Source organism: Anolis sagrei, chromosome 4 (assembly GCF_037176765.1).
Source record: "Anolis sagrei isolate rAnoSag1 chromosome 4, rAnoSag1.mat, whole genome shotgun sequence".
Lineage (NCBI taxonomy): Eukaryota > Metazoa > Chordata > Lepidosauria > Squamata > Dactyloidae > Anolis > Anolis sagrei.
This window is the reverse complement of record NC_090024.1, coordinates 133,236,970-133,262,903: the sequence shown is the minus strand read 5'-3', so window position 1 is coordinate 133,262,903 and position 25,934 is coordinate 133,236,970. Positions and strand designations below refer to the sequence as shown.

Below are 25,934 nucleotides of genomic sequence, written 5' to 3'. Positions count from 1 at the left end.
AGCATACTATCTTGTAAGATGCTGAAAGTGGTCTTGAATCTTGGCTTACATCAATCAGCTTTTCACAATTTCTTTCATATTTACTAAAAATCCAGTTCTCGAGCCAGTCAGTAAGACTAGGCTGTAAATGTCAAGGGTCCCTCTAGCTAATACTGCCAACTGATCCCATAGCCTGAATAGGAGTGACTGCCCCTATAAACGGGGAGAGACCTTATAAAACCTCCTTCTCCAAGTAATTCCCTCATCCTGATCAACTAACTGCACCAAACAGTATTGCAGACTTTCTTGCCTCACTGACCTCCAATTTGTATGTCCCAGTTTCTTCTGCTTTTGGTATATTAATAGTCTAGTCGCTTTGTGCCATAAACCTCAACATACCTTATTGCGTGAGGCTTCAGTTTATGTACATCTGATCCTATAATCACGTATGTTTCTGTCTTCTGCCCCCAGATCCTTTAATTCTTCATCTGCAGAAAACTAGGTTCTCAGCCCAACAATTTAGATATATCACCATAGCATGGACCCAAAGTATACTTGACTGTAGTTTTAAGCAATTGTATTTTTCTCTTAATGCCTAGTCCAGCACAGCTATGCTAGTATCCTAAGTCTAAAAAATAAATAGTCTCACATCTTTTGGCTGTTCTCAGAGTGCTACACTAACAAAGCTAGCTCACTTCATCCGGGGCCCTTTACTGGGGTATATATCTAGTAACTAAAACATGTAGTAATGTTAGATTTTTCATGGTGGAATCCTTTATGTTATTCTTAGTTGAGTAATTCCCACAAGCTAATTTCAATCTGATTTTTTGTTTTTTCCTAGGCGTGTACAATGCTTAACTCCTCAGTCATCTGATCTGAATTCTTATTTCTGTCAAGGATGTGGCTTTTTGATTCCATCAGTGCCTAAATGCAGCACTCTACCTCCTGCAGATGTGAAGGTCAGTAATAGAAACTATAACATGGAATCCTCTGTTTAAAAATTTAGTCAGTATCAGTATATTACACTTTCCAAGAAGAATGTTAATTTGAAAATTTTAGATAAATCCTTTCCAACAGGGCTATGTCATGGATTTGGTGGCAGATCTATCATATTTTACTTACAGGATTCTTATAGATCTCTGAAGGCTTTAAACCAATGGTTCCCAACCTTTTTTTTTTTTTTTTGGCCAGGGACCACTTTACCAGGGACCACTTTAATCAGAGACTACCAAAAGGGTTACGAATCAGTTTTTGGTTTACTTTACATTTGGTTTGGGGTGCTGATTCAGAAAATTGCATTGGATAGACCACACCAGCTCTAGTTTTTGATACAGAACATATGCCATGGTTAGTGACAGGGAAGGAGTGACAGGCTGTGTGAATGGAGAAATAAAATCATCAGACAGAGGTGAATTCTTCCCCATGCAGTTCCAACATACCCACTACTTTTACTCAACCCTCTGTGTTAGCTAAAAAAACTACCATGATAGAGGATTTCTGGGCCTCCAGAGTAGATACTGAATGTGCAAGAACCATGTGCAGATGGGAATGACTTTATGGTATGCTTTCATCCATCAGCAGATGTACACAGTTGATCCTGGACACAGCTGAATTCAATAAAGATCCTGGAATCTGTGTTTGATAATGAGCTTCAGTACTAAAAGAAAGAATAATACAAAAGCAGTTCTTGAACGAGTAGTAGAAGGATGATGCTTTGCTGTAGTAAAAAGAACAATAATGGCTGGTTCATCTTGCATCTATTGCTGGCATTCGTATTTTTAAAGTTTAAGTGAAACGTGCTTGTTTTGTATTTGAAAAGGGCAAAGTACTGTGCTGTGTCTGTGGAGCAGAAAATCCAGTTCACATTAAACAGTGTGTCATCTGTGACAGCCATCTACATGAAGAGCAAAGGGTATGAAGATTTTTTCACAAAATAAACATAAGCAGTCTTAAAAAATTACGTTTCTGTTTAAAACTTGAATGCCAGTCGATAACAATGTTTGTATTGAGCATGGTCAGATAAAAAGACCTGGACAAAATACACTTAGAACTTTACTGTGGAAATTGAAATGGTTGGATGGTTAGGAAGTCATTTATTTATCATGTCAGAGGCGAGTTGAGGGTACACTTAACATATACTTAAAAAAAACAAATAGTGTTTAAAAACTTGGTATTATGCTAAATGTCCTTTTACCAGAAGCTGGCCACTTGGAGTACCTCTGGTGTTGCTGTGAGAAGGTCCTCCATTGTGCATGTGGCAAGGCTCAGGTTGCATTGTAGTAGGTGGTCTGTGGTTTGTTCCCGCATGCAGTGGACTCCACTTTGTAGCCTCATTTCTTAAGGTTAGCTCTGCATCTCATGTTGCCGGAGCGCCTGTTCAGCGCCTTCCAAGTCACCCAATCTTCTGTGTGCCCAGGAGGAAGTTTCTCATTCAGTCTCAGCCATTGGTTAAGCTGCTGAGTTTTAACCTGCCTCTATTGGACTCTCTCTTATTGAGGTATTCCTGCGAGTATCTCTCCTGATCTTAGGAAGCTGATTCTTGATTTGAGGTGTTGGCACTCTGCCTGATATCCAAACAGAGGATGATCCAGAGATGTCACTGTCTTGGTCCTTTCATTATTGGCTGCTACTTCCCTATGGATGTCAGCTGGTGCAATTTCAGCTAAACAGTATAATTTCTGCAGTGGTGTGGGGCTTAGACATCCTGTGATAAAGTGGCATGTCTCATTAAGAGTCATATCCATTGTTTTAACGTGGTGCAATGTACTCCACACTGAACATGTCACCCTAGGAAGCTATTAATGGTACCCATTCTTAAGCCTCTTACACACAATTAGCACACCTTGCCACCTTCACCCAGTGCCATTGTACTTCCAGAAAAGTACCTTGGCTTGGGGGAACATGGGTTGTTTAGTAGCTGGGCAACCTCCCTCAGGCTTAGCAGCCCCCCTCCCTCTCCCTTCTCTGTTCAACCACCACCCTTCTCTGCCAACCACTTCTCTCCCCACAATGCTGCTTCTGTATGAGGCACTTTCTGCTGTACATTCAGTAATCAGAAGACAGCTGCCAGCTAAAAGAGGTTAAGAATCTGAGTGATAAATGACCAGAAGCATTGCTGGCTTCACCTGGAAAGCAAAAGCGGGGGGCAAAAAAAATGAGTTTTGGAGGTTTTTGGAAATTTAGATTTCCAGATAAGTGATGTGCATTCAACCTGTAGCTTGTTTTCCTTTTGCACTTCACATGTTATGACTCTACTGTTTGATGGTTTTGTTAAGTCATCCATTCCTAGAGATGGGAAGGCCTGGAGGAAAAAACAGAAAAATTGGGGGGAAATGGGAAAAAAAAAAACTGGGTATCCCTCCCCCCCCCCCCCCCAATTTTTCTGGGGTTTTTTTTTCCAGGCCTTCCCATCTATATCCATTCCTATCTGTAGATAATTGTTCAGAATTTTTTATTGTTCCAGTTTGCTAGTCTAGATGTCCCCAAAATTGGATTATACAGGAAATGTCCTATTAGTCGCTGGTATTCATGATGTGTATTAAGCACTCAAAAGCACTCAAAGGCCAAAATTGGATTATACAGGAAATGTCTTATTAGTTGCTGGTATTCATGATGTGTATTAAGCACTCAAAGGCAGTATTCTTTGCCATACTGTTTGCTGAGTTGAGGTGCAGGCATCCCATGACAGTCCGACATTTGGTGTTTTGCATAATGAAGTCTCCTTGCTTTGTTGCCTACAGTTAATTTCCAAAGCAGTTTTTGTAAACCTTTTCAGATCCCAGACTCAGTGTACATTTATGAATAATTGCTCAGTCTACAATCAGTTTTGATTTTCTTTTTTGTCTCTTTTCAGACTGGGAAACATCAATGTAAATTTATTTGTTTCAAATGTGGCACAAGCAAATATCCATATGGTAGATTCTGCAGCATTTGCAAAGCTGAACATTCATTCAGGCTGGGCTCTGAGGATATGCAACAGTTGACTGCTAGAGAATACAGAGGGATTTCCAAGGTATACTGTTCCATACAAATGGCAGTAATATGTATATATCACAATATGTAGTGGCTAACATTATATCTGTGTCATAAGAGCAAACCCATATGGCTACAAAAAGAAAAAAAAGAACAAGTATGTGGGCAATTTTTACTATTAGTTTTAGTTTTAGTATTCTGCTTTTTTCCCAGCCACGAGGCAACATTATGAATAAACTGTCAGTTCCCAAAGATATTTTGAAACAAGTCTTTCCCTGCTTCTGGAAAGTTATCCTAGAGCAGCAGTTCCCAGACTGTTCCGTGGAATCCTAGGGTTCCTCAAAAGCATCATAAGTGTTCAGTGAAAAATCTTTTATAACTTTTTTAGAAAGTCTGTGCCAGGTCTTATTGAAATTTAATGTACCTCTGATATAAATATGAATTTTGAATCTTTGCCACTGAATGAATTTTAGATAGGATTGATAGACATATAGCTGCCAGTAGGCAGACAGGCTATCCAAGCAATGCTCCCCTTTGTATCTGTGCATCGATGGGAGTCAGACTTTTTAGCTTATGCTTATACCAAAAAATAATTTAGTTGAATCCCATCCTTAATTTCAGCTGTCATTTTCAAAACTTATTTTCAGTGCAAACATGAAACAATTTCATTCATCATTTTAGGCATGAATCCAATATTATTCTATACCAAAAATGTTTGTAGTTATATCAGATACTTTCTTGTGCCAAAATAAAAATTTGTGGTTATATTTAAAATGTTTTCTCTTTATTTCCAATCTTACTACATTATACAAAACACTCAAGCAATAGGAATAGATGAAAGAAGGGGGTTCGGGGGGGGCATCTTATGAAGGTTTCCATTACTGAAAAGTTTTGAGAGCTGCTTCTCTCGAGGGTTCCTCTCTCCTTTCCAGAGTTCCAGAGACTTTGAACAGCTACAGTGAAGGCTCTCTCTTGAGTTACCGCCAGATATGTCTGTGAGTGTGGTGGAAGAGAAGGTCTCACAATGTTCAGAAACAAGGATCTGTGTAATTTTACCAATAATGAAGGAGAGAATTCCCTTTTCAATCCCTACTCAGATGTCTGACCAATCCAAGATTCAAGACCCTGATCTTGTCTCCCATTTTCTCCCATAATTGTACATTGTAAAAAAAAAATGTAAATCTTGTAAAACACAGTTTTGCCTTTTTGAATAAGCAAAATAAGTTCTGGTAATTTTTTCAGTGATGCACTGTAGCAGCCAAAAATCAGAGTCAAAGCTCTAATTCATTTTAGGCCCCTTCTACACTGCCATATAATCCAGATTATCAAATCAGATAATAATCCAGATTATGTGCTTTAAACTGGATTGCATAAGTCTACACCAGTGCATCTCAACCTTGGGTCCCCAGATGTTTTTGGCCTACAACTCCCAGAAATCCCAGCCAGTTTACCAGCTGTTAGGATTTCTGGGAATTGTAAGCCTGAAACATCTGGGGACCCAAGGTTGAGAACCACTGGTCTACACTGTCATATAATCCAGTCCAAAGCAGATAATATGGATTTTTATGGCGGTGTAGAAGGGGTCTAATTTATAAACTGACTAGGCTACTAACAGTGTTAGTCTTAGTGTGTTGTTGAAGATTTTCATAGTTACTATGAGTTTTCCGGACTGTGTGGCCATGTTCCAGAAGCATTCTCTACTAATGTTTCGCCCACATCTATGGCAGGCATCCTCAGAGGTTGTGAGAACCTCACAACCTCTGAGGAACCTGCCATAGATATGGGCGAAACATCAGGAAGGAATGTTTCTGGAACATGGCCATATTGCCCAGAAAACTCACAGTAACCCAGTGTTAGTCTCAGTTTGTTAGCTACAAACTCTGTGTGTGTGTGTGTGTGTGTGTGTGTGTGCGTGCGTGCGTGTATGTCTCTCTCTCTGTCTCTCTCTCTCTCTATATATATATGTGTCTGTCTGTCTCTCTGTCTGTCTGTCTGTCCTGGCTTTCTCACAATATGAACCTTAGGTAGCTTATATTACAGATGGAAACAAATACAGCTAAAATATATTTTTACAAATTCAAAATCATTAAAAACATATAAGGGACTTACATCCTGGATAGATTACTGCAACGTGCTCTATGTGGGGTTGCCTTTGAAGACTATTCGGAAGCTTCAAATGTTCCAGCATGCAGCAGCCAGGTTGCTGACAGGAGTGGTGCTCAGGGAGCATACAACTCCTCTGTTGCATCAGCTCCACTGGCTGCCAGTTTGCTACCGGGCACAATTCAAAGTGCTGGCTTTAGCCTATAAAGCCCTAGATGGTTCACAAGCAGGTGGGATCAAGGATATCAGATAGGCCCCCTCCCACCTAAGCTTTCGAAAAAAACTGAAAACTTGGCTCTTCGAGCAAGCTGCTTTTGGAGCCTCAGCTTAATCAGATAAATCTGAATTGGAAAACGACCTAGGAACGGCTAAGATGATGGAATGGATGGGGACTGAATATGACGACGTAGTTTTAAAAGTTTTATTGTTCACTAGTTTGATGTTTTTAGATACAGCGTAATGTGATGTTTTATTTTTATTGATGTATGTATTTTATATATGGCATCGAATTGTGCCGATTGTTCGTTGCCCTGAGTCGCCTTCGGGCAGATATGGGCAGGGTAAAAATGATATAAATAAATAAATACATAAATAATATTGATACAGCAATCCCATTAAATACCCTTTTCCAAAAGCTAGTTATTAGTCAAAGGGCAAGGTTAATAACATAATATTTGCCTGCTGGCAGAAAGAGGAGTGATCCACTTTAGACGGATATTTTAATTATTGTGACAATGTTCTATATAATGCATTCTGAACCCTCACAAGAATGTCGATGGGTGCTGCTTTAGGTTGTAAAATATCAGCAAATGCTGGCTGTTCTCAGAAAATACAGTTTTTAGATACAGTTTTAAACCATTTGATATAGAAAAACAGGAAGCTAATTTTAATGTATTTTGATAATACAGTATATGTTTTATCATTTAAACTCTTTTAACAGAATGATAACTTGCAGGCCTGGGAGCAATCACTTGTTTCATTGCCAACATCAAGATCAGATTTATTAGGAAAAAAAGAACAAGGAACACAAACCACTGGCTTGTTCTATCCATCCAGCAAACATCTGGAGAAGAAAGAATCTGATCTGATTTCTCAAAAGGAGAAGCATAGTAAGATACACCATCACAACCCTCTGTTCACAGCTATCAGTCCTGGAAGAGGTAAACAAAAGTTTGATATTTTTCTTTATTTAGAAATATATCATCCAAAAACTAACGATGGGGTTTTAATTTATTTAATTTGTCAGTTTTGTCATCCTTGTTGTGGAACTTTTGAATGTCTGTAAATCAGTGTACTAAGCCATTGAACTTTCTTTATGACTTTCCATTCAAGGTCATTTTTTAAAAAACTCTAAAATCAGGATAGTGAATAAAGAGCAACATTAAAAAAAAAAACCAGGGGAAATCCAGAAAAGTATCAGTCAGGGCCAGCTATCACCTCCTGAAAAAAGATCCCCCAGTCAGCAATCAGCCAGGCTTTGAAGCTACAAGGTCATTAAATGCTAATCAAGGTGACCAATTGTAAAATTCATACTTGCCTCAAGCAGACAAAAGTTATTTCTCCCACCCTGGACATTCCACAGATATATAAACCTCACTTGCCTAGTTTCCAACAGACCTCACAACCTCTGAGGAGTCCTGCCATAGATCTGGGTAAAACGTCAGGAGAGGATGCTTCTGGAGCATGGCCAGACTGCCTGGAAAACTCACAGCAACCCTATAACAGGATTGTTTTGCATCATTCTATTAAACTAGTCTGTTAAATAATCTTTCTTCTCATTTTGATTTCCTTTTTACAGGTTATTGGAGGAAGCAACTCGATCATGTCTGTGCACACCTCAGAAGCTATGCACAGAATAACCTGGAGTTCAGGACATCGGTTGGAGAGCCTCAAATGGGGAAGGTGAGTTCTGAAGCAGGTATCTAGCTTGACTTTTATGATACTGATCTAGGATAAAAATAGATATGGGATTAATATTTAAGGTGAAAGATGGCACGATCTTGACTGGGTGATTAGAGATGATACTATTAGTTGGTGTGGGTAGAACTGAAAATATATATTATAGTCTTCACATAAAAAGATTGACAATTCAACTTGTACTACATGGCTGCCACGTTACATTTCAAATGAACACTGGCACCAGCCATTTTTAATGTAATTGTATATTAAATTGCTTTTATGGTATTTGTTGTAATATTTACTTATGTTTTAATTAACTATGTCTTATTGGATTGCTTTGCTTTATTTTTCATCACAATGCTTAAATAAGCTCACTGCTATTACTGTGCATTATTGTGCATTATTTTGATAAGTTTGTACTTACCTGAAGCATTAAGTGCTTGCCTTTTTGTATGTATAAACTGCCCTGAGTCCCTTCGGGGAGAGAGGGCAGTCTAGAAATAAAGTATTATTATTATTATTATTATTATTATTATTATTATTATTATTTTGAATAAAAAGAAATGAAAAGCTAACTTGTTTTTTCTTCTACAGCTTATTTCTGCTACAGTTCACAAGGATGATTATCAAGTTAGCCTCCAGATAAATTATGCACTTGCTGGAAATAAGGTCAGTTTGTAAATCTGCACTGCAAAACATGATAAAGCTGTAGTTTTGTGATGAGCTCCCAATAGTTCTTTTTTTTTTGGTCATGTCAGGAGCGACTTGAGAAACTGCAAGTCGCTTTTGGTGTGAGAGAATTGGCCGTCTGCAGGACGTTGCCAAGGGGACACCCGGATGATTTGATGTTTTATCATCCTTGTGGGAGGCTTCTCTCATGTCGCCGCATGAGGAGCTGGAGCTGATAGAGGGAGCTCATCCGCTTCTCCCCGGATTCAAACCTTTCGACCTGTTGGTCTTCAGTCCTGCTGGCACAGGGGTTTAACCCACTGCGCCACTGGGGGCACTGATAGTTCAAATTAGTTAATGGCAGACTAATCAGGCTTAAGGGTTAACAACTATTTTAATTATTTTTTAAATGAGAGGGGTGGGGCTAAATTACTATCTAAGGGCTCTTCCAGACAGGCCCTATATCCCAGGATCTGATCCCAGTTTTTCTGTTTATCCCAAATAATCTGGCAGTGCAGACTCATATAATCCAGTTTAAAGCAGACAACCTGGGATCAGATAGAGCCTGTCTGGAAGGGACCTAAGATAGACAACTTAGCGAAATGCCCTCCTTTTTCATAATTAAAATATGAATTCAGTCACTTATGCTTTCCTTATAAAGTGAATTGGGCACAAAATAATGCCTTAATGACTTAACTAGCTACCAGATTTGATGTTTTCCATCTCCTGTCAGAGGTAAACCCCAGTTCTGCAAATACTTGATGTGAAGAAAAACATGAAGGAGCTGAAGAGCTAAGAGAGAAAGTGACTATGTTAAGGAAGCGCCAGTCTCTTACCCCCATAAATGATATTGAAATATGATTGAAAGGAATATATAGCACTCCTTGGTTCATATGGCTAGGAGACTGACAAGAAATCAATTTAAAATCCAAATGTTTTGACTCACACTACCAAAAAAATTGATGCATCTCACGGAAAATAGAAGTAAAAGATTTAATTCATGTTTTGCATAATTCTAGGGCATGAGGGAAGTAGCAATGTGATAAAAAGAGTAAAACGTTTCCTAATTTAGTGTGGTCCGTGAGGAGTTAATGTGGCTGGAACCAATTATCTCTACCCACATGCATCTCTAGTCTAAAAATAAAGGAGAAAATACACATACACACACCCCTCATTGAGATCCCATTTTCAACCCCTTCCTCCCAGGAGCTGATTTGTGCTGAAAATCTGCATGTTCCTAAGCTATTCCCAGTGCTGAGCAGCAGGGGGAAGCAGATCATCTAGGACAGTGTTTCTCAACCTTCTTAGTGCCGCGACCCCTTAATACAGTTCCCATATGTTGTGTTGACCCCCAACCATAACATTATTTTCGTTGCTACTTCAGAACTATAAGTTTGCTACTGTTATGAGTCGTCATGTAAATATCTGATATGCAGGATGTATTTTCATTCAATGGACCAAATTTGGCACAAGTACCCGATATGCCCAAATTTGAATACCGGTGGTGTTGGGGGGGGGGGGGGGGGTTGATTTAGTCATTTGGGAGTTGTAGTATGTTGGGATATATAGTTCATCTACAACCAAAGAGCATTTTGAACTCCACCAATGATGGAATTGAACAAATCTTGGCACACAGAACTCTCATGACCAACAGAAAATACTGGAAGGATTTGGTGGGCATTGACCTTGAGTTTTGGAGTTGTAGTTCATCTATATCCAGAGACTCAAGCTAGAATGGATCTGGACCGAACTTGGCACGAATACTCAGTATGCCCAAATGTGGACACTGGTGGAGTTTGCGGAAAATAACATTTGGGGATTGTCATTTCTGGGATTTATAGTTCACCTACAATCAAAGAGCATTCTGAAACCCACCAACAATAGAATTGGGCCAAACTTCCCACACAGAACTCCAATGACCAACAGAAAATACTGTGTTTTCTTATGGTCTTTGGCGACCCCTCTGACACCCCCCTCGTGACCCCACAGAGGTCCAGACCCCACGTTGAGAAATGCTGATCTAGGAAAAGGGAGATGATACATGAAGTACATACAAATTGCCCTAAGAAAAATGGATAACGTGAAATGTTTATTTTAGGAATACTTGTCTGCCTGTACTAATCATCAAATTGAAAAGCATTGATAAGTCACATGGCTTCCTATAATAGAATTTTGAAACTAGTTTTTACAATGATATTTTTATATCAACTTAAGCTGTCATATAATAAATAATCCTTTGTTTTTCATTCTCCAGGATATTTTGACTATCAAACCCATGCCATTTGATGAGTATGATCTGAGCACCATCAAAGCAGGTAGAAGGAATTAAATGAAAATCAAGCCAGTTCAGATGAATGCTCTTGTGTTCTGGTGATTTGATGAGAGGGAACGTTGGCTCATATAGAGTTCAAGTTGCTAATTCTGACAGTAAAATACTCCTGGAAAAGTTGTCTAATGGTAAAGCAGGCATTGAATAGAATACTTGGCAAGAAGAAAGGAGGAAATAATAGCTGCTTTTGGAAATACTGTTTCAATACCACATTATTTTCAAAATATTGGCTGGTGCCTCATTAGATATGTATGTCATTGCAAATTGACTGGCAAATATGTAAAGGCGAATTGCAACAATGTACCATGTCGGTATTCATTAAAACCATTATTCATGTTGAACCAGCAATGTGCCTGTTACACAATGAACACCATAGTGCCATAGAAGGCTATACTGGATGCCCCAATATACGTTGTTACAATTTACTAGAGGGTTTGCATATCATGTCAAGGATCTAGATGCATCTTTGTAAAGTCATAGCCTCTGATGCAGGATCTCAAAAGTTATTCTTGAACATAAAAATACAACAATTAGGTCAACAATAAGTCAGAAAGCACAAGGATTCAGAAAGTCACTCATCCATCATCTATTCATTTTTCTTTCTTTCTTTTAAAAAAGCAAATCCTGCAGTTCAACCTAAAATATAAATAGCGTTGTCATCTGGCAAGCATCAGAGGATATTTCTGAATGTTCAGAGGATGTAGGGGATGGTGGGTTTCAAAGTGAGGAGTCTGTGAGTGATCATATAGAATTGCAGGCAGTCAAGGCTGATGTTTTGGATTCTTCAGCTCGTTCTCAGGCAGTGAGGGAAAGTGACAGTTCCAGTTCCCTTGAGAACAGGCCTTCAGAAGATGGGGAGTTTTCCAGGGATAATAGATTAGACCTGAGAATGCAGGGTGTAAAAAGCCAGCAAACTAGATATTCTCAGAGAATCCAAGATAAGACCTTAAAGTCCAGATGCTGACAATGTTGCTATAGGATATCAGTCTCCTGTTTGTGATTCCAATTTCATGGTTACTGTATTGTCAAGATTTCTGTTTCATTTTCCTGTTTTATGCCTATGTTTTTTGGATTATTTACTTTGGAGAAGTTCCTGTTTTCATGTTCATGGATATACCTTTGGATTAATTGTGTGTTTTTGGGATTCCTTGGCTTTGTATTTTATCCTGGCATTTTTGGATTACTGCTACTGAATGCTAGCTTCTTTTGAGAATTGCATTTTATATCTGTACTGACTTTGGTGGATTTGTCTCTTTTCCCCTTTTAATATTCTTTCTTTAATAAACATTCTTATATTGGATCACTGGACTCTGGTGTGTTGCTGAGTGAAAGGGTGTTCCAGTGCTAAGGTGCAACAAATAGAATGTTTTCTGAGTGACAGCATATGGAATTTTTTCTGAATCTAGGAAAACCTAGATAATATAAAATTATTTGTTTTAATAATTTTTTCTTAATCAAGGATGTCAGTATATCATGCATCACTCCTATGCTGCCATGCTGTGCTATTGATATCGCATTTCAACACTGTGTTCTCTGTTTTAGCAAGTGAAGTGAGTCAGAGAATATCAAGCTTCAACAAAAACAGCAAAAAGATAACAGAAACAAGAACATCTCTAGAAAAAGAAAATATGCTTAATGTATGTATATGGTTTTAATTTGAGGGTTACTCCTATGGAGATGTGCTGCAATACAGTGTTCCCTCATTTATCGTGGGTGTTACGTTCCAGGACCACCCTTGAAATGTGAAAATCCACGAAGTAGGGATGCTATGTATATTATATATATATATCGCATTCCAAGGGTGGGCAGAAACGAGGACAGATTTAAAGACACCTTTGCTATCTTTCACACAAGTAGCCTTAGATAATAAAAAAATTGATTCAAATACTTTCTTGGATAATTGAGGATGGAATCAGTTCTAGCTTGTTTCAAGTTGTGAATACCTCACTCAGCCATCATGGAGAGTTAACAGTCTGGATGCAACAAAACTTCTGATACTGACCTCTAGAAAGATCCAGGAGAGGAATAAATCATGGCTGTCTTTGCACTATGGGGCATGAACATGTGCCTGGCCTTGTCATTACCTGGTGATGAGTGGGAATGAAGGGAATATCTGTACTACAGAACTTCTCCAGTTGAACAGGAATACATTGCTGAGACAGCCCTATCTCCGGGGGGGTCTTTGATCTTGTATTGTTTTGAAGCAAGGTAGATAGATCTGTAGTTGGTACACCCCGTTTGTTGAAGCTCTGATTTGTACTCTATAGTTGATAAAGGTCCAGTGGATGAAACTTTGACTTCTGTGTTATTGAATATGTTCTAGTTTAAGCAGAATGAAGATGTAGACAGAATCCTTTGGAATCTTACCAAGCAAGTAAAGGCAAAGCAGCTTTGCATCCTCTTTATAAAGGAAGCTGTGGTTGAAGTACCTACAGAAAAAAGCCCTCCCTGAACCCCAAAATACTAGAATGGTATAAACATGACTTCAATGTGCCTTTATTTAATAATGTTCTAGAGCCATGGTTCTCACCCTGTGGGTCCCCAGATGTTTTGGCCTCCAACTCCCAGAAATCTTAACAACTGGTAAACTGGCTGGGATTTCTGGGAGTTGTAGGCCAAAACACCTGGGGACCCACAGGTTGAGAACCACTATTTTAGAGGTGGCTCCCAGTTCTTTGGTGAAACAGATTATTTTGATCTATTTGAAATTGGCTTCAGGTCTCACTGTAAAGACAGCTTAGGTCACTTTAGTACATGACCAATACTAGGAACTGGATAGAAGTGTATCCCTGCTCTTCTAGACTTCCCAGTAGTTTTGGATATCATTGACCTTGTGGGACTTATCCCTGCAAGAGTCTTGGGTGCACTGTTTTGTGGGGCTTCGGATTTTTTTGGAGGGGCAGACCCAAAATATGGTGCTAGAAGACTCCTGTTTGGTACCATGACTGTTTGTTATGGTCGTCATGCCTAGCTTCCTTCTTTCTTTCTTTCTTTCTTTCTCCGTTATGTTTAACATCTGTATGAAATTGCTCTGAGATGTTATGTGGCATTTGGGATTTAATATTATCAATATGCTGATGATGCTCAACTCTCTTTCTCCTTTCCATCTCCCCCTCCCCCCAAAAAACCCCCCAATGATTTCATTACTGAAACATTTCATTACTGCTATCAATAATCAATTGGATGTAGGTGAAAACATTTGAAGCTTAATCTCTTCTAGTGTGTAGGAACTAAATCAATGGGTTTAAATGACAAGAAAAGAAATTCTGCCTAAATATTAGAATTTATTTATAAGAGCCATTCAATACTCGAACGGATTCCTTTGTAAGGTGATATACCCTCTTTCACTGGAATTTTTTAAAGAGAGCTTGGATGTTCAACTCTAGAGATCTCTTCTGTGGCAGATTTCTGTGCTGGGATATCACTTGAGGCTTGTCCTGTAACTGTTTGTGTGTCCCACGAGATGCATGTAGTTTGCAATTTGTCGATTTTGTGTCATCTGAAAACATAATTAACATCCCTTCTATGCCCCCATCCAAGTCACTTATTAAACATGTATTGAGCAGCAGGTGATGAGGGACAAGTCTCATGACACTCCACTCAAGACTAGATTAAGTTTGACACATTAATGATAGCACACTGGGTACGATTTTTCAACCAAATATGGATCCACGTTATTATTTATTTCTTTTTATCCTGCTTTTCTCCAATGGGTGGGACTCAAAGTGGTGGTTCTTCTACTTTCATTACAACTATACTTTATCACTTTGGACTTCTAAAAAATCCCAAGTGTCCTTTTTTCCTTTCAGTTGATGTAATATTTCAATAAATATTCTGCTTTATTCTTTTACCATCAATACTTGATTATTGGGATATGTTACAAGTGGCTGTCTTACTTTAAATCCCTGAGCTAATTTAACATTTTCCCCTTACTTCTTCTTTTTGTTCTTTTTGCTCTACAATGTCTTCCACCGACTTTAATTTACATTTATTGCTTTTGGAAATGATGTTTACTTACTTAAAGGGACAGATTTATTGTTTGGCTGTAGGCATGATAATAAAAATGTCAGTGTTCACAGAACTTGGATTGTGATATGCTCAGAATTAGGCTAAATTGGATGGATTTTTTCTTAATGTCATTTTCAGGAGACAGTCACCTAGCTGGCCAGTCAGTGCTTAAGGAAAAAATGCTAAGCACTCTGGCATATTGATCTCATTGCGTTTATCATTTTTGTCTTCTCAACATTAGAATCTATTGTCTATAACATTAGGAAAAAAACTTCCTGATGGTAAGGCTTTAACTGCATTTTTTGAACGAGATGTTGATTATCTGAGTGTTGTTGTGGAAGATTTGGCAATATTCTCAGTGTCCTCCTACATTAGTCCTTGCCTCCCCAATGTATTTTTGTCAGGATGGATCACAGTTATTGAACACAGTTATGTCCCAGCTAATATACAGTATTATACTCAGATGGTACCATTGACTCAGAGAAGGCAAGAGAGAGGGCTACGTCAACAGCTGTTGAAGAAATTCAAGGTATCATCAAGTAGGGGCTAGCAGCTAGAATGCCTCTAGAGGAGGACTTTGTATTTTGTTTTATTGGTTTTATTGGGTTTTTGTTTGTTTTTTTGTTTTGTTTTGTTTTTGTTTTTTTGTTTTTTTGCTTTGTGGTCATTCTACTTCCTCATTTGTAGACAATTTTGTGATGTTGAAACTGTAGCCAAATTAAATTTTATCACTATTTCTTCTGCATTTCTTTTTCTCTTTTTAAACCAGAAGATACCATCTAAGTCTGAAAGAATGCACAGAGCCATTTAACTGAGAGCTGTAGGTGCCTTCTGTCTGGAAGCACCTGATCTGATCTAGAACTTTATCTGGAATAAGTGTACTTTTTCTGGATCATGAATCAAAATGTCTTGGGAGGACTATTTGCATACAGTCTTCACTTGAGGGAAAGTCTATACGAACTTCTTGAGAGATTTTATAATAGATTAAGGAAATATAAAGGAAGACATGAAATTGAGAACTACATTTTGTACAAAATGTTGCCAAGTATTCACATTTTAGTTTGTACTCTTCCAACTAGAAATTGACACTGAGGATTGCACCAACTTTCTGACCAGGAGGAAACAAAATAATTCATGTTTAGGAAGGTCATGCTACCAGCCAATTAGCAACAAGTTGGAATATTTATCATCATATAGCTGGTTCATAATTCCATTTCAGGAAAAAGAAAACTCTTTGATTTGCATACATAGAAGAGTCGTACTCAAAAAGATACTGAAATACAAGATGCACTGGGATAAATTGTGATGCCTCAGTGGGTTGTAGATTTATTTATTTTGTGTCAAAAGCATTGCATATATAAATAAGTTTAAAATGGATAAAATAATAGGATCACAAGCAGCTAAATAGTTTTAGACAATGGGCAACAGTGACTGCATTGTCCATAGCTTTAAACAGTTCTTCCTCTGTGTGTGAGGCAGGGCAGTGTAGGCAAGCTTACAGATGCTGAGATGTTTGTTCTGCTCCATAGTCACACGGGTGGAGGACTCTTCTAGGTAGCGCCATTTAACCATGTTGTCTTTTGATCTGCCCACTCCACTTCTGAGTCTGTTCAGGGACTTCCAAGTTGCCCATTCTTGGTTTGAGAAGGAGAAGGACCCTCATTGGGGTTGGGGGGTATATCCAGTTGGATTTGTCTGATTTTGCTGCCCACAGGGGTATTCTTACTGTTGCTGGAGGAAACATTTAAAGGAGTGGTAGTTCTCATGCAACTTTTCCTTGATTTAAGCCTACTGGGAGGAGGCTGATAGCCATATAAGTGTTCAATCTTCTTTCGCAATTGGCAGCAACTTCCCATCGCATATCAGGTGGGGGGAGCAAGGCAAAGCCAGCTAGCTTATAGAGTCTATCAACAGATGTAGGTTTGAGACATCCTGTGATTATTCTACATGTCTCATTTAGTGCTATATTCACCTGCTTCATATGGGCAGATTTATGCCAGACAGAGCAGGTATACTCAGCAGCTGAGTATGACAAGGCCAGGGCTGATGTTCTTATTAATTTTGGATCTGCACCCCATGCTCTATTAGTAAGTTTCCACAAGATGTTATTGTGTGCTGCTACTTTGTGCTTGGTGTTCGCACAGTGTTTCTGAAATGTTAGTTGGGTTGTTTTGTTTTTATTTCTTGAAATTACATTATTGACAGAAACGAATATGCACATAAAATATAGCTTTGTTTTTGTGGTTGAAAAGAAAACATTTGACCTGTACTGTATATTAACAGGAAAGTCCCTATTAACTGTTTGGTTTCTCTTTTTTTAAGTCTGAGTCAAGGCAGTTATTGAAGGAAGTAGGCCCAGAAGGACATGGAGAACTCTTTTTAATAGAACAGCTAATTGATGAGGTAAAGTTTTAATTACATCCTAGCAATCTATATTATTTTTTTTTCATAAAAGCTCAGTAAGGTATAGGAAAGCATGTTCTTCAAAATATGGTACCATTTTAACCAAGGAAGCGACAGATTAATTTTTTTATCCTTTTCCGTTTGGCTCTCTTTTTCTTCCAGAGTTTTCACAAAAATGTTAAGGTTCCATTCTGCAGATAAAGGCTGAGCAAATCCAGAGTATCTAGAGTCAATTCCACCCAAATAAAACTTTTAAAATACATTTTAAAAATAAAAAACCAAAAAAATACTGGAGGTTTGCTTCCAGTTTATATATGTATATATTGGATTTCAGTGTTTTGAGGAGGAATATGGTCTGTTTAAAGACAAAACTACCACTCCTAAATATTCTTAGGGGAAAAAGAAAATAGTAACCATTCAAACAAATGAAAATCAAGTAGAAATGGAACTATAAGTTAAACCAGTTTCAAGTAAAATGTATATTTTGACCTCAGCAACAAAATAAAACAGCATTGGAAGCAGCAGAGATTGGGAGCCCACATTGGAGATCTTTACCTTCTGCCAAAGCCCTAGCAGGCATTGGGGTTATTAAGCCACTTCCCCCATCTTTGGGCCATTTTATGTCTCAGAAAACCAGTAGCTGACTTTCAAGTTACCGCTTGAAAAAAATGCATCTCCTTGATTTAAAATGCCCCAGGAGGACTAAAAGTTGCAAGATGTACCCCACTTTACCCATGTCATTTGGAACCATTTTTCCTACCCCTGCTCAAAAACAAGTGGCTGTGCCATATTTGATGATGCATTATTTATCTTTCAAACAAGAGGCTTCTGATAAGATAGAATATAGAAAGTAGAAAGGTTTCTATTTAGCAAGCATATCAGACAAGAGTACTGATTAATTTGTTTGCTAAACACATCAATCACAAAGTTTGATGTGTTTAGGCTCTCAGACAAGGAGCTGTGAAAACTCTTTCATGGGAGACTCCTAATTCAAATGTTTCACAGGTTGTTTCTTTTAGTTTTGTTGTTTTATTTGTTTTAAGGAAAGGAGCTAGCTGATATAAGTGTTCAATGTGGCAGAATAATCTTCTTGTAACTCTCTGCGGTTATTTGCCAATATATTTAATAGGATTCTCTGAAAGAAAATCCCCCCCCCCCCCTCCAACTTGTTCCATTTAGTACCAGAAAACAATCTGTCAATCTATATCACCAAATGTAAAGTCCAACTGCAGTGCTCTTGAAGGTATAATGACATCAGGGTTGCAGTAGGTTTTTGCAAAAGGAAAATTCCTTTACTCTTTACAGCAGTTTCAGCAGAGAAGAAAATCTTCTCTATCCAGATGCAACAGAAAATATAGTCCTTCAGCATTCAAAATAAAATACAGCTTAATTCAGCAACTTACTTAGAAAACAAATGGTCCTTTCCAAAGAGCATTGTATCAATAATCTGCAGGAGAAAAATAACAGAGCTCAACGCCCTCAACAGCAGTTTGTAAAGAATGGTATACTCGAACCTCTGTAGTTTTACCGTATTGATTGCAGCAAGAGGAGTTGCATCTATTAGCCAAAGCAACACACCTGCATGTGGACCCTTTCTTTCTTTACACATTCATCTACCTTAACCTTGGTGTTGATCCTTCCAAAAATTGACTGTTTTCTGTATACCTTAACACACCTTTCCCCTGCCTTTAAGACATTTGTGAGAACATCAGGCAGTTCTGACCTTTTGCACACTTTTTTCTAAGTGGAATACGTTATAAGATGCTTCTCAGAGAAAAGTCTCCTGCTCTTTTCATTCCTCTCACTGAAAATGGATATTTAAAACGGAAACATTTCAAAGAGATGTTGGGGGTTTTTTTTAAGCCTCTTAAAATTAAAAAGCAGTCAGTCAGTGGAGAAACGGTGTTAAACTTTGCATAAGCTCCATACCAAGCCGCCGCCACCACTTCTAGTGAGGTCCTATTCCTATAGCCATTTCTCCTTTTACCAAATTCTCTTTGCTTTAAGTTGCAAAGTGTATGGCATAAATAGGAGTAATTTTTAAATTTAATACTAAATGGATGTTTTTTTAAAAAATCTTGGCCCCTAATTTGAAATGTTATGTTTATTATTTGTATGTATAATGAGGCATTGAATTTTGCTATAATCTGCAAGCCGCCCTGAGTCCTCTTCAGGGTGAGAAGAGCGAGATATAAGTAAATAAACTTGCAAATGCTGATACCTGTTGTACCTGATACTTGGGGGGAAGAGGAGGTATAATGGTTCTGGGTCCTGGCCAGTTTTTCTCATTCTATAGTTATAAACCACTTAATTCACATTCAGGCTATTGTGTTACACATTCGGTCTCATATTTGATCCCATATTGGGAGGAAGGTATAAACCCCATAAACAAACAGTGTATGTCTCATTTTCTGCTAAACACAGGGAGCTGACCCCAACTGCACCAATAGTGATGACCAACCGGCTTTAACAGTAGCTGTCCTGAACAATCACCATGAAATTATTCCTGTTCTTATAGCAAAAGGTGCAGACATCGACCATCAATCAGGACTGTATGTATGCTGAACTATTTAATGCTGGTATAATCCTTAATCTGTATTTACAGAATGAAGCATAAAATATGAGATACAAATACTGTATGAAAAGATCTACATGGTTCCTTCACAAACTGAACATGTGCATGTACTATGAGGCTCAGGCATGTAGCTGGGGGGGGGGGGGCTGAAGCCCCCAAAATTCTGATGGTGGTCCGCGAGAAGGCCTTATTGGTGCACTATTTAAACTGCTATGTTTATTCATATCATTATCTGATCACTATACTCAATATATCCCATATGCATGGGGGTATTGGGGTAATGATACAAAAGGTTTGCTAGGGTAGACCCTCTTTCACTCAGACTCAGCCCCACCCCCCGAACCAAACTCAGCCCCCCCCCCCCGAACCAAACTCAGCCCCACCCCCCACCCCCACCCCCGAAACAAAATCCTGGCTACAGGCCTGGCTTATACTGCTATCTGAACAAGTTGCTTCAATAGTACCCCGTGCTAATGTGCAGCTCTTTCTTATATTCTTGTCATGGCACACATTGGCTGGAATCCTGTTTTTTGTCTTACAAATGTGCATGTTCACCAGTGGACATTTTTGTCCCTTACACATCGGCATTCAGTTCAGGATCAAGAAAGTTAAACAAAGTGGAAGAGAAACAGGACGAGAAACTAAAAGCTGGCTCATTTTATTTATTTCAAAAAAGATGGGTACCAGATCTGGAAAAGGTTAATATTTGGTGTTTTAGTAAAATAATTGTTATTCCCTATAAGTAGACTTTTCTCTTTACTCTTGAATTACAACAAATGGCTTCTGTTTATAATGTATTGTTTTCTTTCTTCCCTTTTACTTCACACAGACATAACAACACCGCTCTTCATGAAGCAGTCTTGCTTGGAATGAATGGGTGGAAATGCACTGAAGCTTTGTTAGGGTACGTTGGAATAAATCTGTGGAAAGGGCCTTGATTTGGAGGGGCATTGAGATCAAACATGAAATGTAACGTTCACACATTCAAATTAGGCATTCTGGCCTTGGGTACCTATCTTTCCCATAGATCTATCAGCCAGAACTTTTTCTTAAACAGATGTTTTTTCCACAGATGCAATGCAGATGTTACAAAGAAGAATGCCAGCGGGTTGTCAGCCTATGATTTGGCACTGAAGAGTGGAAATGACAAAATAATTTCCTTATTTGATAGTAAGCTAAAATATAGGAAGCTGAACAAACCTACCCATCCAAAAGTAACTGCTAATTAATAGTTCCAGCATCCATTTTGTTTTGGAAGACCAAATTTATAGAAGTTTTCTTTTTGATTTATATGGCTTCTAACATTAATTATGCATAAGACTTTGCTCGTGGCAAGGTTCATGCAGTATCATTTAACTTTAAAGATGATATTTTGATTGTAATTCCTTCTCTTGCTGATGTTTGGAGTGTAGCCCACTAGATATCTTTGTGTATTTTGCTCTGAAAGCTGACTCTGAATTCACAACTGATTCAAGCTCAAGATGGTGGTGCTGTGTGCAATTTACAGCATCTGCTACAACGCATAATCATTTTCCATTCCTTATATACACACTTAACATGACTCAGAGTTTCTTACTATAGTTTAGTCATTTATGTCAACATTGCTCCATAGCACTACTACTATTATTTTTTGTAATTTGGATTTTCTTGGCAAGATTTATTGAGAGGAGGTTTGCCATGGCCTGCCATTAAGGTTGAGAAAGTGTGACTAACCCAATTTCACTCAGTGGATTTATATGGCTGAGTGAAGATTTGAAACCTGGTCTCTTGACAGTCCTAGAATCCTTCCACATAACCATATAACCCAGAATATCAAGGCAGGAAAATCCCACAATATCTGCTTTGAATTGGGTTATCTGAGTCCACACTGCCATATATTCCAGTTCAAAGCAGAAAATGAGGAATTTTATTCAGTCTTGGTCCAACATTTAATTTTATTCAGTCTTAGTCCAACATTCAAATCATTACACTATGCTAGCTCTCATAGCATCATTTAAGTTTTTTTATTTCCCTGCTTTTATCTTACAAGATTAAATTCTATATAACCTACCATTGGAATCTTCTAGCAAACGTAAATGTACATTTGTCTCCAAACCAAACTGAAATAAAATCGGTTTTAAGCAACAGGTAGTGTAGGAATAATTTTTTATTAGAAAATGAGAAGCTGGTACTAATCACATAGATTCATTCTTAGGGGTAATTAAGAACAATCCATCCCCAAGTACACGTTTCTCTTTCCCCAGTCGCTTCCTTTCAGTTAAATTGAAGACCCCTCTTTCAATTTAGTTTTTATAAAGTTATAAACCCTCAAATGTTAAGTACCCACTCCCTCAGATATTGTAAGTTTAATAGAATCATAGGTGGAAGAGTCCACAAGGGCCATCCAGTCCAGCCCAATTCTGTCATGCAGGAACACACAAAGTTCTCCTGAAAACAACCCCAGTAGGCCCTTTACTCTGGACAATATAATTAAGTATGCAGACTGTATTTTTGCTAGCCTTGAAATGTCTGACTCATTTAATACTGGCTACTAGTATTAAAAAAAACTCTAAAATTATAACAGTAAATTATAATTATAACACTCAAACACGGGGGAACTCCAGACAAGAAACAATCAGGGATAGCTAATGACCTCTCAACAAAGGATTCCCCCACGCAGTAACAAGCCACACCTAAAAACTGTCAGGCCATCAAATGCTAATCAAGGTGGCCAATTGAAACATTCACATTTAGCTCCAACAGACAAGAGTTCTTTCTCCTACCCTGGACTTTCCACAGATATATAAACCCAATTTTCCTAGTTTCCTTGTGTTCTCCCCCTTAATCACTAAGCCTGGAAATGCACCAACATTTTCTCTTCTATTTTTAGAGATCTGGAATACTGTCCCTGTCTTCTAAATTAATTTCTCATTTTAAACCATGATTTTTAAAAATATATATATTTTGCTTGTCTGCTGCTACTTCTTCCTCCACAAAAAGAATATGAATTGTAATTTCTTTGAAATGTTTTTCTCTCAAATATCTTTATCTGAATGTAACACATTTCTTTTCTCTCCCCTCTATTCAACTCTTTTCCAGTTATTTGTCCTAAATGGGGCAAATGCAAGTTATTTTGTGGTATATGATCAGCTTTCCAATGTTTCATCCAAAGAGAACCTTCCTATTGTTTGCACGTATGCTGCATCATGCTGTTAAGCATTGCATTGTAACCCTCATCAGCCACAAATTCTAAGACTCTTCTTATTCTTTAAGACTTTATGTAATGCTTGCTCTTCGAATTCTGTATCTTTCATCATATATTTTACCCATAAAACTGCAGTGTGAGCAAACACTGAAGATGACATAGAAGCATTATTATTATTATTATTATTATTATTATTATTATTAGTAGTAGTAGTAGTAGTAGTACTGGAGCTGCAGATTCATGTGCCTTTTTAAAAACACACATCAGCCATTTTTGACCACCTTTTTAAAAGCAGTGTCCCCTTTCTGGAGAACTAGAGCTTCCAAAATTAAGGTAACAGCCAGGCCAAGATAAGTCTTTAATATATTTATTTCCTGCTTTATTTTATGTTTCACTTCCCCTTTTCATGGTTTTCCTGCATGAAGAGAAACACATTCTGGGTGAAAGCAATTTCTGTTATCACAGACATTATTAAATGAGCAATTGTACTTTGCTATGTTCTATTGTTAATATTTCTGATGAGAATAAGGAACTGTAACATAAATCATTGCTATGTTTTCTAATCGGAGCCACCAGGATAGAAATGGCAAGAAATTGGAAAACAGGAGCCCCTTCAATAGATGACTAGTAGCACAGGGTCTAGGGAGCTTTGTTAATGGAAAAAATTATCAGTGTATTCATTGGCCTCACACCAGCTTGTTAAACAACAATCCTTTATTGAAAAATAATTTCCCTTCATATCTCTGATCTCATTCAACCTTTTTTTCTTTTCTCTTATGTTTGTCATCTCTGTAGCCTTGATGACAATCTCACCTATTTTAACAAAGTGAAGTAATGAAATTAAGACAAAATAAATAAATAACAATAGATTGGAAAGTTTGACTAGATAAAATGTAGACATGAAGAAACTAAAATCTTGTCAAGTCAAGAATTTTAAAACTGAAGGGAGGCAGGAGAGTTTGGTTTAACTGAAAAGGAGCATTGGCCTAGGAATGTTAATGTCAAGAAAATTCATAGCTTATTGGATTGCTCCTCTGCCCAAGCTAGTATACTCCAGATGTAATGGAAAATAGCTCCCATTATCCTTATTTATGGCTGATGTAAATAAATTGCACAAATTGAGGAAATGTGCATTGTTTCACTTTATTTGTTGTGATTATTAAATTTGGATTTCCTTTGAGGTTGGGGCAGAGTCACAGATGAAAACACATGTAGCCAAGCAACATTAGAGTGTACCCAACGTGGCAAAAGTTATTAATGAGGAAGAGCACAAAAGCTAGGAACGCCTGCAGCAGTTTGCGTGTGGCTAACTATACTGAGAAGGGCAAGATGTGGCCCTCTCCTCCTCTCCCTCCTGCTGACTGAGTTAACTGAGCAACAAATATTTTGCACTTTAATTTCAGTGTGCAGCAATTGAAGTAAGTTGAGAATAATGAGGGCAAATGAAAGAAATGTGGCCATTTAAAATGCCATTTGAACAGTAGAGTGACAGGGATTAATCGAGTATGTCCCTGCCAAATCAAAATAATTGCAGTGTGGGAGACAACAAGCTGACTCTGCCCAGGGTCATTCACTATGAATTCCAGGAAAAGAACAAATTCTAGAGTGGAAAGAAATTCTAGCCTACAACATAGGTCATCTCAATACTCCTTTCCAGCATCTAATTTTGGCAGCAAATACAAAATTGGTACATTTGGCTAGAACAAGGCTGCCTAACTGGAAGGCTGAGGGCTACATTAGCACCTGACCCCCCACCACAAGATCATGAAAAGCTCTACTCCTTCTACCAAGATAGATAGATAGATAGATAGATAGATAGATAGAGCCACAAATGCTCCATAGGGGCTTTTACCGTTTTCTTTTAATAACAATATGAAAGGGGGTGGTTGCTGTTCCACAAGTGATCAAGAGGTATTGGGAGCAGCAGTGGGGATTGGTGCCAACTGCAATGGGATTGATACAGTAGCCAGGAGCAAGCAACAAGGTAGCCATTGGCAGTACAACCAGGGCCAGTTCAACATGGGTGCTGAAACGGCTGACAACACTCACAGAATAGTGATCTTTTTGTGGAATTCTTGCTGGCGCTGAGAAATGGCTCAAATGAGCTTTTGAGCAAGAACATTCACTCAGTCCTAGAAATTGTGAATGGTATCAGCACTTGTGACAAACTTGACAGGCTGGAGTTATAACACCGTTTTCTTCCAGAAAGTATAATAAGTATGAAGGAACTCAAGTCCTCAGAGACCTCATTTGATAGCTAACGCTAGAATTCTCCATGAAGCAACTTTTCCTGAACCTCTCCCTCCAAAACAGAACCAATGACTTGGGTATCGTACAACCTTTCCTGAATTCTTGGTGAGATCGGAGTGTAAAGTTTGGAGGAAAGTAACAATGAAACCAACAGGACTGGAGCGACTGCCACCTGTACGAACAATCATTTCTTCTTTCTTTGTTTGGTTCAGACTCATTGTTATGAGGCTTATTTCTCCTCCAAATCTTCGTTGTCTGGTATGGGAATGCAGTCTCCTGGACCAGTATTAAGAGGCGTTGAGGATGGTATTGCCTTGTGGGCATGGTATTAATAGATATAGATGTGGTACTGATGACAGCGGAGAATAATGCCATGAGAACATTGAAAAGGCCCATCAACTTGCAAAGATGGATTGTAATTGACATAAATAACAGTGGATTTCCAAATAAGGGAGCGTAAGGGGTGACACTCTATTTTCTGTTGCGTGTAGGGTAAAAGCAAGTGCCCATCAACTTAATGGGATCTGCCTGCTGCATATGAAGAAAGTGAGAGCCCATAGATT

The 25,934-nt window shown here is 38.2% G+C and overlaps 1 protein-coding gene across 1 annotated transcript in view; it reads left to right on the top strand.

Annotated features, from left to right (window-relative positions):
* The window catches only part of DZANK1 (double zinc ribbon and ankyrin repeat domains 1), a 38,621-nt gene extending 14,373 nt beyond the window's left edge, over window positions 1–24,248 (top strand). The window contains exons 8-19 of the mRNA XM_060774276.2: window positions 821–938; window positions 1,799–1,891; window positions 3,833–3,991; window positions 6,995–7,214; window positions 7,853–7,956; window positions 8,548–8,622; window positions 10,877–10,937; window positions 12,494–12,588; window positions 17,282–17,362; window positions 19,787–19,914; window positions 20,767–20,841; window positions 21,010–24,248. Coding sequence (XP_060630259.2) covers window positions 821–938; window positions 1,799–1,891; window positions 3,833–3,991; window positions 6,995–7,214; window positions 7,853–7,956; window positions 8,548–8,622; window positions 10,877–10,937; window positions 12,494–12,588; window positions 17,282–17,362; window positions 19,787–19,914; window positions 20,767–20,841; window positions 21,010–21,166 — 1,366 coding nt within the window. The 3' untranslated portion in view covers window positions 21,167–24,248. The remainder of the gene's footprint in view (window positions 1–820; window positions 939–1,798; window positions 1,892–3,832; window positions 3,992–6,994; window positions 7,215–7,852; window positions 7,957–8,547; window positions 8,623–10,876; window positions 10,938–12,493; window positions 12,589–17,281; window positions 17,363–19,786; window positions 19,915–20,766; window positions 20,842–21,009) is intronic.
* The last annotated feature ends 1,686 nt before the right edge of the window (window positions 24,249–25,934 follow it).